General features: G+C 32.8%; 1 protein-coding gene across 1 annotated transcript; it reads right to left on the bottom strand.

Annotated features, from left to right (window-relative positions):
* Positions 1 to 722: 722 nt before the first annotated feature.
* On the bottom strand, positions 723 to 14,650 carry hpda (4-hydroxyphenylpyruvate dioxygenase a). Its single transcript, XM_016441333.1, has 14 exons — positions 14,515 to 14,650; positions 14,318 to 14,344; positions 14,149 to 14,211; positions 11,708 to 11,812; positions 11,522 to 11,564; positions 10,865 to 10,947; positions 9,627 to 9,716; positions 9,433 to 9,539; positions 8,681 to 8,758; positions 8,427 to 8,589; positions 6,494 to 6,565; positions 6,273 to 6,395; positions 6,070 to 6,186; positions 723 to 952 (listed from the first exon to the last, which is right to left on the bottom strand). Exons 1-14 carry the CDS (start codon positions 14,626 to 14,628, stop codon positions 833 to 835), a joined length of 1,305 nt encoding a protein of 434 aa, XP_016296819.1. The 5' UTR covers positions 14,629 to 14,650; the 3' UTR covers positions 723 to 832.
* Positions 14,651 to 15,650: the final 1,000 nt, after the last annotated feature.

The raw sequence follows: 15,650 nt of genomic DNA, 5'->3' as shown, positions 1-15,650 counted from the left end.
CTCGGTCCTGGAGGGCCGGTATCCTGCAGAGTTTAGCTCCAACTTGCCTCAACACACCTTGCCTTCAAGTTTCTAGTATGCCTAGTAAGAGCTTGATTAGCTGTTTCAGGTGTTTAATTGGGGTTGGAGCTCAACTCTGCAGGACACCGGTCCTCCAGGACCGAGTTTGGGCACCCCTGTTTTAGGCAATATAAAAATCCTGGCCAGGAAGTGTCCCGTATGAATGGCACATATGGCCACCCTAATTAGTGGTTGAATAAACTACTATTCTAACTTTAAGAAACAAGTTCTCATAACTGCATGTTCTCTTTTTTGTAATCTCAACTTTTTCCACATTAGATAGTTCAATCAACTCTTAAAATAGTGTGTCTAACAAAATAGAAGATGGATTTTTTTTTCCCAGGGCTGGGCAACTTTGGTCCTGGAGGGCCACTGTCCTGCAGAGTTTAGCTCCAACCCTAATCAAACACTCCTGTCTGTAACTTTCTAGTGATCTGGAAGACATTGATTAGCTTGTTCAGGTGTGTTTGATTAAGGTTGGAGCTAAACAGGACAGAGGCCCTCCAGGACCAAAGTTGCCCAGCCCTGGTGTATAGTGTAGAGACCAAAATATTAAACCAGACCACCTTGGTACAGGCAAGGAAAAATAGTTTTTCAAACCCATTTGACTCTGAAAGTGGATGTAGCGGATGAACAAATAAGAAGATGATACAGATACATTATACAGTTCTTATATTAGATGTCTTTATTGTTGCCGTGTATGTTCAGTGTTAATTGATAGTGTCATATTATTATTTCACTCCAGCACGAGGCCTTTATGCAGCTGTGTGTGTTAGTAAAAGGCCTTTGGGACGCCCTGCCTCTCCGGTGTGAGGACCGTAAGGTTTCCTCTGGTGTCCTGGTCCTTCTCAATGGCTTCGAACAGAGATTTGAAGTTTCCAGCGCCAAAACCCTAGTGGATAAGAAGACATGGCACAATCACAGGTTTAACTGCATTCTTATGATGAAACAACAGAGAATTAGACCCAGATAAAACATGTAATCAGCTGTCTGAGGACACTGGAAAAACAAATTGGTGTGGAATTTACTTTGAAGCAATTTTCTTCAAGTAATGTTGAAGTAAATGTGAAATTTTGAAGTAGAACATCTGAAGTATTTTCTTGTAAAACACGCTCCAATAATCAACTTCGAAATATCATTTTTTACACATTTACCTCACAACTTTGCTTTTCAAACCGGAAGAATTAAATGCCACAGAAAAGTTCCCCTTAGTAATAAACATAATGAGTACTAACATTGTTATCAGCAATGTGCAACCTGTGTATATCTGCTAACATCTCTCTGTGTTTCAGAGTTTTATGATCCTTTAACAACAAACCAGTCTTTGGATTTGATCTGTTAGTGTCATTGGGTTCATTTTCTTGCTCTGCTGGACGTTTTAAGCACCACAGAAGAAAGTAAAGCCCCCTTTAGTGTGATTCAGATAAAAATGTCTTATCTTTAGGCATTTCCTTCACTTCACAAGCTTTAAAAAGCCCCTAATAAAACTATGAGCCTGTCCAAACATGTTTTCTCAAAGCTCAGACTCTAACTCAATACTGCATCTGGATGTACTGTACCTCCATACAGACTATACATTTGAGCTCATAAAATTCATCTAATGGCTTGATGCCATTCATCTTTTGTAATCTATACTGAATGAATGAACTGAATGAAACCCAACACTCGTTTCTTCCTAATTTTGTGCTGCTGACTCCAAAAAGAGTGTCTGTTTTGCTCGAGTTTGTCACACCTTCTCACAAAATATGATGCATTTTGTAGCATTTTTGCTTTCGACAACCATTTGTAAGGTGAAGAAGTCTTGTATTCTCCCTCAATCAGCAGAAAAACACCACAAACACACGATTCCTGTCTGGATTTGAGCCACATTACAACTGTATGATCAATTCTCAGCCCATTTTTACATGCATGATGTTATTTTATGCCTATCAAAGTTATATATATAACATTTGACAAATTTGAAAAATCTTAATTCCTATTTTGAGAAAAAAGTGCATTATGAAAAGTCTGTATTCGTATTTTTGAACTCAACATTATCAAAATACGTAATATTAGGCCTTTTTGGCAAATCAGCAAAAAAACAAAAATTCAAGATGCAGGGCTGTGTTATGGTTTCATAATGGTTTCATGTGATTTCCAGACCATTCACATTCACTGTTCCCCGCTGGTGGAAGGATCTTCCCAACCCTTAAAACGTTCAAGAAACGTCTAAAAACTCATCTATTTTGAGATGTTTTAGAGAACTTGACTGAATCCTGTAAATAAAGGTCAATAAATAATTACATGTTCTATGCATTGACTATTTCTTATTTCCCTCCCTGTTCTAACCAAGACAATCTTTGAAACTTTGCATTTTCGCACTTCTCATGCTATTGCCTCCTTATGAGGAAATACTCCTAATTTGTAATTAGCTTTGGATAAAAGCATTTGCCAAATATTTCTATATGGTATTAGTATGTCACGTGGATATTTGCAAGCAGTGCTGACAGTATCCGTTCCTTGTTTGAATGCTGTTTGTTTTTGTTTTAGTTTTCAATGTAATAAAAGAATTATCCTCTAAATGAATAAATGTAAACGCATGTTAATCTCAGGGCATTCAAGTATGGAAGCTTGTTTCTGCCACTGAATGAAAATGAAAAATGTGAAATACGACTTTACAAAAATGTGACTTTACATCTCACAATTCTGACTTTTTTCATAATTGCGATATAAACTCGGAATTGCGTGTTATATAAACTCGCAATTCTGAATAAAAAAAAAAAAGGTAATTGCTACTTTTTATCCCACAATTCTGAATTTTTTTCTCGCAATTGTGAGTTTATTTCTCACAATTCTGTCGCAATTGTTAGTTTATTTCTCACAATTCTGACTTTTCTCGCAATTGCGAGTTTATTACATCTTGCAATTCTGACTCTTATTCTCAGAAATGTGTGATATAAACTCAAAATTGCAAAAATGAAAGAATTGCGAGACAAACTAAAAGGTTTACAGTATATCTTGCAATTCTAACTTCTTTCTCTTAATTGCTAGTTTATATCTTGCAATTCTGACGTTTTTTTCTTTATCACAATTTTATTTCTTGCAATTTTGACTTTCTCGCAATTGTGAGTTTATATCTCGCAATTCTGACTTTTTTAAAATTGAGATATAAACTTGCAACTGTGAGTTATAAAATCTAAAAACTGTATATTTTCTTACAACTTTATATTGCACAGTTCTGACTTCATAACTCACAACTGCTTGTTTTAAAGTCAGAATTGCAAGATATCTCGCAATCTGACTTTATAACACACAATTGTGTTTATATCATGCCATTCTGAGAAAAAGAGTTGTCAGAATTGTAAGATAAAAATAGCAATTACCTTTTTATTTTTTTAATTAGTGACAGAAACAAGCTTCCATAGGTTTGAGAACGTCAAGACCAATCCATTTCAGATTTAAACAGTAAAACAAATTAAACTGAAAGGTTTGATTCATTTTCACAAATCAGTTCTTTCGAACCGTTTTTAAGGTAGTCACTTTGGTTTTTGAAATAAGATGCCGCAGCAGAGGCAGAAGCCCACACAGGCAAACCGAGCGACCGGACGGACGATGGATTGAAAAAGAGGTTGGTAAAGTGATTAGCATCCTTCCAGGGTGAGTGTTGCCTTGGCAACAAGAAATTAACCAGTAAACAGTGCCGGAACCACAAGCACGGACGTCCCAAATGGTATCAGCATCCATAGTTTTGTCATCAATCAATGGAGCCAATCATATCGCTCTCGGCAGGTTTCAAATGAACAGACTTCGAGATGAGAAGCAGAAAAGGACACAGAAGTCCCAAGGATCTCGTCTCAAGGTGAATGCGGGACAATCAATATGGCGATGTGAACCTTGGGCCGTTACTTACGTGAGCTTTAGGACAAACGCAGGGTTAAAAGCAAGCAAACCAACAAAAAAAAAAAACTATTACTACTACTATGCTATACTATTATGTTATTGTAAAATATAAATAAACTATATATATGTATATGTATATATATATATATATATATATATATATATATATATACATATACATATATATAGTTTATTTATATTTTACAATAACATAATAGTATAGCATAGTAGTAGTAATAGTTTTTTTTTGTTGTTGGTTTGCTTGCTTTTAACCCTGCGTTTGTCCTAAAGCTCACGTAAGTAACGGCCCAAGGTTCACATCGCCATATTGATTGTCCCGCATTCACCTTGAGACGAGATCCTTGGGACTTCTGTGTCCTTTTCTGCTTCTCATCTCGAAGTCTGTTCATTTGAAACCTGCCGAGAGCGATATGATTGGCTCCATTGATTGATGACAAAACTATGGATGCTGATACCATTTGGGACGTCCGTGCTTGTGGTTCCGGCACTGTTTACTGGTTAATTTCTTGTTGCCAAGGCAACACTCACCCTGGAAGGATGCTAATCACTTTACCAACCTCTTTTTCAATCCATCGTCCGTCCGGTCGCTCGGTTTGCCTGTGTGGGCTTCTGCCTCTGCTGCGGCATCTTATTTCAAAAACCAAAGTGACTACCTTAAAAACGGTTCGAAAGAACTGATTTGTGAAAATGAATCAAACCTTTCAGTTTAATTTGTTTTACTGTTTAAATCTGAAATGGATTGGTCTTGACGTTCTCAAACCTATGGAAGCTTGTTTCTGTCACTAATTAAAAAAATAAAAAGGTAATTGCTATTTTTATCTTACAATTCTGACAACTCTTTTTCTCAGAATGGCATGATATAAACACAATTGTGTGTTATAAAGTCAGATTGCGAGATATCTTGCAATTCTGACTTTAAAACAAGCAGTTGTGAGTTATGAAGTCAGAACTGTGCAATATAAAGTTGTAAGAAAATATACAGTTTTTAGATTTTATAACTCACAGTTGCAAGTTTATATCTCAATTTTAAAAAAGTCAGAATTGCGAGATATAAACTCACAATTGCGAGAAAGTCAAAATTGCAAGAAATAAAATTGTGATAAAGAAAAAAACGTCAGAATTGCAAGATATAAACTAGCAATTAAGAGAAAGAAGTTAGAATTGCAAGATATACTGTAAACCTTTTAGTTTGTCTCGCAATTCTTTCATTTTTGCAATTTTGAGTTTATATCCTAACAATTCTGACTTTTCTCGCAATTGCGAGTTTATTTCTAACAATTCTGATTTTTCTCGCAATTGCGAGTTTATTTCTAACAATTCTGATTTTTCTCGCAATTGCGAGTTTATTTCTAACAATTCTGACTTTTCTCGCAATTGCGAGTTTATTTCTAACAATTCTGATTTTTCTCGCAATTGCGAGTTTATTTCTAACAATTCTGATTTTTCTCGCAATTGCGAGTTTATTTCTAACAATTCTGATTTTTCTCGCAATTGCGAGTTTATTTCTAACAATTCTGACTTTTCTCGCAATTGCGAGTTTATTTCTCACAATTCTGACAACTTTATTTCTAACAATTCTGACTTTTCTCGCAATTGCGAGTTTATTTCTAACAATTCTGACGTTTCTCGCAATTGCGAGTTTATTTCTCACAATTCTGACTTAACTTTATTTCTAACAATTCTGACTTTTCTCGTAATTGCGAGTTTATTTCTTACAATTCTGACTTTTCTCGCAATTGCGAGTTTATTTCTCACAATTCTGACTTTTCGTGCAATTGCGAGTTTATTTCTCACAATTCTGACTTTTCTCGCAATTGCGATTTATAAAGTCCAATTCTGAGATAAAAAAAAGAGACTATTTTCTTACAATTGCGAGTTTAATTGTGAGATAAAAAGTCACAATTACCTTGTTTTATTTTTTATTCAGTGGCAGAAACGGGCTTCCAGTATTGTGAGTTCATATCTTGCAATTCTGACTTTATTTCTAGCAAATGAGAGTTTATATCACGCAATTCTGCGAGTCAAGTTATCTTTTTTTTTTTATTATTCAGTGGCGTAAATGGGCTTCCATATTGAAGCCTTGATGAATGAGGTGAAACACAGACTCACAAAGTGGTTGTTCCTCTGGATGACCTCCAGGAAGAGCGTCGGTCTGTCCTGCACGGGTTTAGTGAAGATCTGTAGCAGGTAACCTTTATCGTCATAGTCTACTAAGATTTTTAACTCCTGCATTGGATAAAAGAACAAAAGATTTCAAAATGTATTTGGAAAAACATTCAAATGGAATCCTCTGTCATAAGAGTTTCTCCGACCTGCAGCGTTTTGAGGTCCTCCTTCACCTTGATCTTGGCCCTCTTGAGATTCTGCCGTAGGGTTTCGTAGTAGCTATCGGGTGCGGACAGGAACTCCATCCCTCGAGCTCGGAGGTTCACGATCTGACTCATCAGGAAAGAGTTTCATGTTTTATATTTGACATGATTTTGGTGTAATAGGAGTTAATCATATTGAGAGGAGTTGTGAGTTGTGAACGTACCGCTTGGATGATGTTGGAGGTGTTTAGCGCGATGTGCTGCACTCCCGGTCCTCCGTTATAGTCGATATACTCCTTTACAAACAACAACAGAAAATTACAGAGGTTAGATGGATGTTTATTACAGGTTTCAAATGTTTTAGTCAAAGGTGAAGTGTGTACCACACCTGTTGCTTGAAAAAGCCAACATACTGATCTACTAACTAGGCTATTTAAGCTGCTGCTTTCTCTTCTTCTTTTGAGACTAAAGTTAGTCAGTGTCTCCTCCTAGAGTTTTCAAGCTGCATCCACCAAACTTGGGTCAGACCTTCAAACTAGTCTGACTCGGGTTGCTGTGTCTTTTCTAACTGATCGGACTGAGGGTTTTCATTAAATGGACAATCAAATCTACGAAAAGTCCCATAGACTTTCATTGAGGGGGTCAAAATTTTGTACAAATAACACATGCACCTAGAGTATTTAAGCTGTCTATTGCTAGCAAAGTTTAATGACTATCCTAGGACAATATCCTAATTTATGCTAACAACATGCTAAATCATTCTAGCGATATGATAAAACATGTTAGCAACTTGCTTAAACGTTTTAGCAGTGTGCTACAATATTTTATTGACTTTGAGTAAAATCTTCAAACTTCAAGCTTTTCAAAGTTATTTCGAACTTTCAAACAAGGCTTTGTCAAGCCAACTTTGTCAAACTTTACTGATCTAGTGATTATTGTTGCACTTATCCAGTGTGGAAATACAAAGATAATCTCATTTTAAAAGTGGTATTTATTACACTGTTTACAATGAGATTTCCCCAAAATACTGTCTCCATATATGTCTTACCATCCAAAAATGGCACAAACCCCCGGGGGTTGGTGAGCTGATGAAAATCTAATATTTAATTTAACTTTAATGTTGTTTGGTTCACTTTATTTACACATTCACATAATTTCCAACATTTCTATTGACAGAAGTTTTCTGCATTTCACCAGTATTCTGAATAAAATAAAAACTCAAGAATCTGAAATGTTATGAAATTAAATCTAAGACATAGGCCTAAATATCAGTAGCGTGATATCATTTGTTTTATAATTATTTAAATATAATTTTTTGTTTTATAGTGCAACTGTAATTTACAACATTAGCCTAATATATTTATGTCTTCATTTTTATGGGTTATTATAATTAACTAAAACTAAAACCAAATAACCAAACCAAATAAAATAGGTGTTAACTGAAATAAAATTAATTCAATTTTTTTTTAATTAGATTAAATAAATAAAAAATCAGCTAATTTCCATGGCAACATTTCATTTTTTATTTTAATTTAGTTTAACTTGATGCTAAAATAACTAAAACTGAAATAAAAATATAAACTATACAGAAATATTTAAAACAAAAACTAAAAATGACAAAATGTAATAAAAAATTAAATTTGTATTTATTAAAAAATAAAATGAAAATGAAAATGGAAATTTTAAAAACTGATTCAAAATATTAATAAAATCTATAATAGTATATCAGTGTTATAACACTGCTTATTATAATCAATTAATTAATTGATTGATTGATTAATTAAATGATAAACAGATAAAATGCTATTAAAATAATTGCAATATAATTTTTGACCAAGTCGTGCAGCCCTATATATCTATAAAAATAATTTAAAAATAAAATGATCAAAATAAAACACTTACTGAAAAAAGGATTCAGTATTTCATGTGTTTATCTGCATGTCATTTTACCATGAAATAACATAAGAGAACCGTGAACATGCAATTTAACATATTTGTTAAATTATGGAAATATTAACTTAAAATCTCAGGGGGACTTGAAGTAAATATTTTACGGAGGGGTTTGAAAATTTGGGAATCACGGCCTTAAAGAATTCACTTCAATCAGTCAATCAATCTTGACATATCTGCAAGAGGTTCTGAATCTGCTGGAAGAACCTGGATTTGTGATTTCTTTTTCCCAATGGCTGGTTCATTGATGGGCATCTTGATGGTTTCCTCATAATTGGTGACTACGATGGACCTGAGAGCGCTGTATTCGGTGTGGATCTGCTTATCATCGATGGACCAGAACCTGTGGAACATCAGACACTTCTGATACCTGCAGAAAAAAAAGACAGATCGCGTTATTTGCCAGTGACATTTCCTCGAATTTGTCTTATTGATTTGTTTGTTGGACGTGTGACCCTCACCAATCTGAAATTGGCACCATTTTATCATCTGGCTGGTTTCCCACAATGTGATCGATGAAGTTCAAATGTCCCGGCGGCCTTTGCAAGAGAAAGAAAATCACTTGTGAGAAGTTTGAAGCTTTTGAAAGCTAAAACATACTATTTAGTAGGGATGCACCGATACCACTTTTTCCAGTACTCGCCCGATACCGATACTTTTATTTTTGGTACTTGCCGATACCGATATTTTTATTTTTGGTACTTGCCGATGCCGATACCGATACTTTTATTTTTTTGTACTTGCCGATACCAAGTACCGATACCGATATTTTTATTGCATTTGTAATTTTTTAAAAAATTGGGTACAGAAACCAAAAGAGTATGTATAATGTTAGTTGGTTAACTTAATTTATCAAATAGATAGTCAAACCAAAATTTATTCAGACACCTTCAACATTTCTCACATTATCACAGTTTATTCGCTATAGTTTAGAAAATGGTCATAAAATATGACAAGAACTCAGAGTTACACTGTGTCAGAACAAATTCAGCTTGATAATGTTAAATAACTTTGATAGAAAGGTATGAAATGGATTACAATCAACCAAAAAGTATTCAGACAGCTGTTAGTATGATAGTATTTTAGTATGCATTTTGGTGCTCTGAAATGTTATAAATTAGCCAAGCATTTGCAAATTTGCATATTTCTTTAGGACCTAAGACTTTAGATGCACTTCAGTAATTTGAGTGAATATCCCAGTAAAATGACTCACAGTTTTGCTAACAGAGGGTCTCTGAACAGCGGCTCTTTGTATCCTGGCAGAAACAGACCTTTATACGGCCCCAAGTACTCCACAAACGTGTGTGTCGTGTCTCCGTACTGCAAAACATCACATCTGCAGCTCAGGCTTTGGAAGTAAGTGTACAGTACAGTATGTGTGTCTGTGCAAAACACTTGCTGACTTACCGTCTGAATTACGGCGTATTTGACTTTGCCGCCCGAATCCTGCTCAATCCACGGCTCTTTGACGATCACTGCTCCTCTCTCTTTCGCTTTCTGCGAACAAAAATGCACTTTTATTCCAAAGTCGCTTTAAGGCAAATCAGTTTATTCTGTGCAGTTATTTTCTATGTGTACTTATTGACTGCTAACTGTATACTGTGCAGAAAACACTGTACTGCCTATTTAAAAAGCCTATTTTTTATCTTAATTTATCTTTTCTTTTCTTTTTTTGCCATTATAATCTTTTTTTTTTTTTTTTTCATTTAAACCCATTTTACCCTCAAAATTTCATTACATTAAAAAATGCTGTGGTATCCATAAAATTTGATTAATTGTCTTGGAAATAATGCCTAAAAATTATAATAATTTTAAAAAGTGCAATTGTATGCAGTATGCAAGGAGGGTTTTTTTCTTTTATTTTAGTTTAAATTATAATGTTCTTTTAATGACATTTAAAATGACAGTAATTTTAACCCTCAAATTTTCTTTACTGTAATGCTTAAACAGCTACTGCTGTTGACCATAAAATTAGATTAATTGTCATGGAAATAATGCCTAAAATAAAATGATAGCTTTAAAAGTGCAATAGTATGCATTATGCAAGAAGGTTTTTTTTTTTTTCTTTTTGCATTATAATGTACTTTTAATCTTAATTTTAACTCTAAAATTTTTATTACTGTAGTGCAAAAAAAAAACCCTGCTGTTAAGCATAAAATTTGATTAATTGTCATGAAAATATAATGCCTTTTTTATAAAGTGCAAATGCTTTCTGCGAGGATATTTAAAAAAAAAAAAAAAAAACGTATTCCATGTTTTTGTGCCTTGTGATATTCTTTTCATGCCTGGCAAACCCAAATTATCATTAAGGTAATGCACAAAATAAAATAATAAAAAGAAAAGAAAAAATGCTGTTAATCTTAAATTGTGAATAATTATCATGAAAAGAATGCCTATTTTAAAAAGTTATTTTTTTATTTTTTTCATTGTGATATTCTTTTCATGACATTTAAACCCATTTTAACCCTCAAATTCTCATTATTAAATTGTGATCAACTGTCATGCAATTAATGTCATATTGCAAAACAAACTTATTTCGAGATGAGACACCCTCACTATCATGTGTCAGTAATGTAGCATGCTAATGTCTGAAACACTGTACTACAGTAGTACTCAGTCACTAGAGGATAAAACAGCTGATTCACCTTGACTAAAAAGTCACAGTCCTCCACTTGAAATGCCACATCTTTCACTCCGTCTCCATGTTTCATGAGATGCTCGCCCATTTCTGTGGAGAGAGAGACGCTGGTGAGCACTTTTCATCTTTCTTGCTGTTCTTTTCATGGGTTTTTTGAACCATGGTCATTTTAACCCTGGGTCAGCAGAATATTTCATCCTCTTATTTTGATTTGTTTTGTTTTGCATTGTAATATTCTTTTCATAACAGTTAAAGCCATTTTAACCCTCAAATTATCATTACTGTAATGCAAAAACAAAAACAAAAAAATAACAAAGGAAAAAGAAAATATGTTATTAATTGTCATGGAAATAATTCCATTTAACTCTCAAATTCTCATTACTGTTAAATAAAGAAAAGATAGAAAAAAAACCTAAAATGTGATTAATTGTCATTGAAAATAATGTTATAATGCAAAACATTTTTTGAATAGATTTTTTTTCTCATGACAGTTAAAGCCATTTTAACCCTTAAATTCTCATTACTGTAATGCTAAAAAAATGAAACAAAAAAATAGAAATAACCTTGTAATATATAATGCATTAAGTTTAGTAAGGCATTAAGATCACGTGACCTGGATTTTCTTCACACCAGAATGTTTGAGAATAATTGAAATGGTTCATACCCTCGTTCCCAGGGTTCAGGGCGGACTCAAAGACGAAGATTATCTGGGAAAAGAACAGATACGTTTAACTCTGTGAGGTGCTTCTGAAATGAATGTGCAGTTTTGGATTTTAAAGCAGTTTTCTAAAGACGGTGGTTTATTTCCAGTCATTTTAGGACATGTGTATTAATGTATATTCATACACACCTTGTCCTGTCTGACGACGTGAGACACGACCTCTCTGCTGCCCGTCTCCAGACCTTTATACGCCAGCGGCTCCAAGCCAAACTTATCACAGTAAAACACCGCAGCCTAGTGAACAGATGCTTTCTGAGTATACTGAAGTCCATTGTAAGGATAGAACTGTTTTAAAAGTTTTTTATGAGGTACAAAACAAAAGAACCTCAAATGGCTATTAAATACATAAAATGAATTTGTTTGAGCTGAAAAAAAAAAACACTGTACACTGTAAAAAAAATTCAGTAAAATTTACGGTAAAAAACGGCAGCTGTGGTTGCCAGAATTTTAAAAAAAAAAATACGGTAGCAACGTTTTAGGTTTTACGGTTTTAACTTACATTTACAGTTAAATACCTTAATTTCATTAACTGATATAATGTTAATATACCAACCTATTGAAGTACTGAAATCTGTTTTGTACCTTTGTAATACACTGATAACCACCAAAAGCAGGAGGTGATGAGAAAGTCACATCATGAACCAAAGCCCATCACAAGCAGCTTTTAAATAATAACATATATAGAAGGTGCACAGTGTTATTCACACAAACACTAAACACCATCATGGTAACACACATGAAACTGAAATAATGCAATAAACATTCATTTAACAACATTAGGTGTAACACACAACCCTAGTATACAAAACTGATAAGAAAAAACTAAGAAGAAACATAGTTATTTCAACAAAAAAACATCAAATTTGAAATGTAACGCAGGGAATTCTGGGAATGTCAATTTACGGTTATTCCCTGTAAATTATACGGTCTTTTTCACTTCCAAAAACGGAATACTACCGTAAAATTAATGTCCAATACAGTTTTTCACCGTATATAGTAGGGGAATTTACCGTTAACCATTTAATAGGTTTTTACTGTAGCATTTTTACAGTCTTTTACCGTTAAATTCACAGTCATTTTTTACAGTGTAATTATGTAATTAAAGTTGTAATTAAAACAAAGATTATCCCATACAGCAAAAAAAAAAAAAAAAATCTGACCAAAATATTTTTTTTTAATATATGTTGTAAACAGTAAAATTGAATATATATTTATTGTTTTTATATTTATTATGTTTATGTTTCAACCTTCATATACCAAAATGGTGGCAAGAAAATACATTCCCAATATTACAGTAGCCTACAGTTATGTGTTATATGTTCACGTGTTATAGACAACAGTTTTTGCTTCAAAGGTGGCATATTCAATGTTAGTTTAGTAACACTGACATTCTATAGTTTTTGTTAATATTTTGAATTAGATATTTTTATATATATGTTCTACTTTCATGTTAATTTTAGTTAAAGTTTTAGTTTTTTTTTTTTTTTCATTTTTATTACTTTTTGTTTTTTAATATGTCTAATTATTTTTATTTCAGTTTTAGTTTCAGTTATTTTAATACATCAAGTTAAACAACATGAAAATGAGAATTGTTGCCTTGGAAACTAGCTGAAATAAAATAAGTTGAATTTTTTAAATATTTTATTTCAGTTAATATTTATTTTATTTCAAGGAACAAAAATGTTTTTGTATGATTTTAGTTTTAGTTAATTATAATATCCCTGATGTGAATGTATTTTCTTGAATTGCAATTTATGGAAGGCAAAATATTTTTTAAATGCTTGTGAAAATATATTTATAGGCTGAAATATATTTTCAAACATATACTAAAAATAGTTGAAATTTTTGGCTATTTTTGTATATTTTGAAATATATTCAAAATATATATTTGAAAATATATATATATTTCGCCGTATGGGACTGGAGCTTGTTTTACAAGACAATACTAGTTCTTTCCAATCTTTCTGCTTCAAAATTTAGTGTTTACTTAATTATTTGCCATTTCTTTGTAATTATTTGTGAAATGTATTCACATTTTCTGAGAGCAAATTGTTTCTACACCAGATTTTTCAACCCTAAATCTAAAAAGACCAAATATACTATTAGCGGTACAAAATGAGCACACAATATTGACTGTGTTAATATGTAAACCTGTTTCTCTGAGACTATCGAGATCAGACGAGATGAACTATTGCATCACTGTTAGATTAAGATCACATTATTGATTTCATCTTCAGAGAAACCTTCGTCATCTGCAATATTTCAGTATCTCTGGAAGCTTCTCTGAACTTCTCTGAACCTACATGCAATATTAGTGGCCTATAATACTACTTTAGTACATTTAAATTGTGCCACTAAGTTTATATTCAGTGCCAATATCTTATCAGAGACTGTCATTTAAACATGTGCATCTAACCATCTTTACTAAGGTTTCCAATACAAAACTATCATTCCTGAAAATGTAATTGTGTAATTGTGCAAAATGATCATGTTTTAATTTCAAAGCACTGTAAACCAACATAATCCAGTCACACTGCTGTTTTTAAACAGCTTTAACTCAATAAACTCACCTGTTTGGCGTTTCCCACCCAGAATTTCACATGGTGAAAACGCAAAAATTTCCCTCTCTCTGGCTGCAACCGAAAAATAAAATGAAACATAATCGATTTTTATATCGACATGAGATAATTGTCTTTTTTATTTCTTTTTTTATACTTTCAAATCATAAAGTCATATTACCTTCTCTCCTTTGTCAGTGTAGGTAGTCTAAAGAGAAACACATTTATTCTAGACTGAAATAGAACTTAGACTAAACTTTAAACAAAAAACAGCCAATATGTGCAGATCGAGCACTTGTGATTCAAATGCTAATATAACTATATAACACATTTCTGCATCATAATTTTGCCCTAAATGAATGAAAATATTGGACTCACCATGTTGATGCTGTCGGTGTCTCTGATGGTCAGAAGAGCTTCACACACACATACGGCCTGTTTTATGCAGCTCAGTTTAAACACACCTTCAGTCTCGTCCAGCCAAAAGAGCATCTGCACACACACCCTCTCTCTCTCTCTCTCTCTCTCTCTCTCACACACACACACACAGTCTTGCATATGTAGTTTAAGGGGACTCTCCGTAGGTGTAATGGTTTTTCTACTGTACAAACTGTATTTTCTATCCCCTTACACTAAACCTACCCCTCACACAAAACTACTGGCAATTTTACATAAAAAAAAAAACTTTATTCTGTATGATAAGCCGTTTTCCTCATGCTCTGAAAAAAATAACTTGTAGGATTTACTTGATAAAATCTTAGTAACAATTTGCACTAACACATTTTAAGTAAATTTTACTGCTACTACTCTGTACAATCTACTTACTATTGAACTTAACATTCATAAAGAAATTAAGTAAATATTACATAATTATATTCAATGTCACATATAGAATTAAGTCAAATTTACTTGCCTGAGTTAAGCAAATTTAACAAAGAAAATAAGCGTGTCCAGTAATTTTTATAGTCAAAGCTTACTTGGCAATACTTTGATTTTACTCAATATAGCACCTAATTAAGCCATGCTTTTAAAGTGTATGTTTTACTCAGAAACATCTAAATAATACAATAGATATCATGTAGACACCATATCTACAAAATTATTCATGTGACTCCAGTACTTTGAACACGATACACAATGACAGTAACATTCTGTGATTCATTTTTGAGTATGAATGTTGTCATTTTGAGTTGAAAATGAACTCCAGATGTAACAAAATCGCAAGTTACTAAACCTAACAACAAAAGCAATGATAAACAGTGTAAATGCAGCTGGAAAACAGCAAAAAAAAATTATATTAATATGAATTAAATATTATATTTATATTAATATTAATTATTCATACCCCAGTGCATGATGGGAACACCAGTATCAGAAAAGTTGAGTAGTAACATTGATATTTATGCTTTAATTTCTACAAGCTTGAATTGAGTATTAATAAAGAGTTTACTTTTTTTTTTTTATTATTATTGCCTGAACTAACTTTTTCATGTAGAAATTATATTTGTTTTTCT

This window comes from Sinocyclocheilus anshuiensis, unplaced genomic scaffold, assembly GCF_001515605.1.
Source record: "Sinocyclocheilus anshuiensis isolate Anshui unplaced genomic scaffold, SAMN03320099.WGS_v1.1 scaffold163, whole genome shotgun sequence".
Taxonomy (NCBI): Eukaryota; Metazoa; Chordata; class Actinopteri; order Cypriniformes; family Cyprinidae; genus Sinocyclocheilus; species Sinocyclocheilus anshuiensis.
Note: the sequence above shows the minus strand (reverse complement) of the source record. Positions and strands in the feature narration are given on the sequence as shown.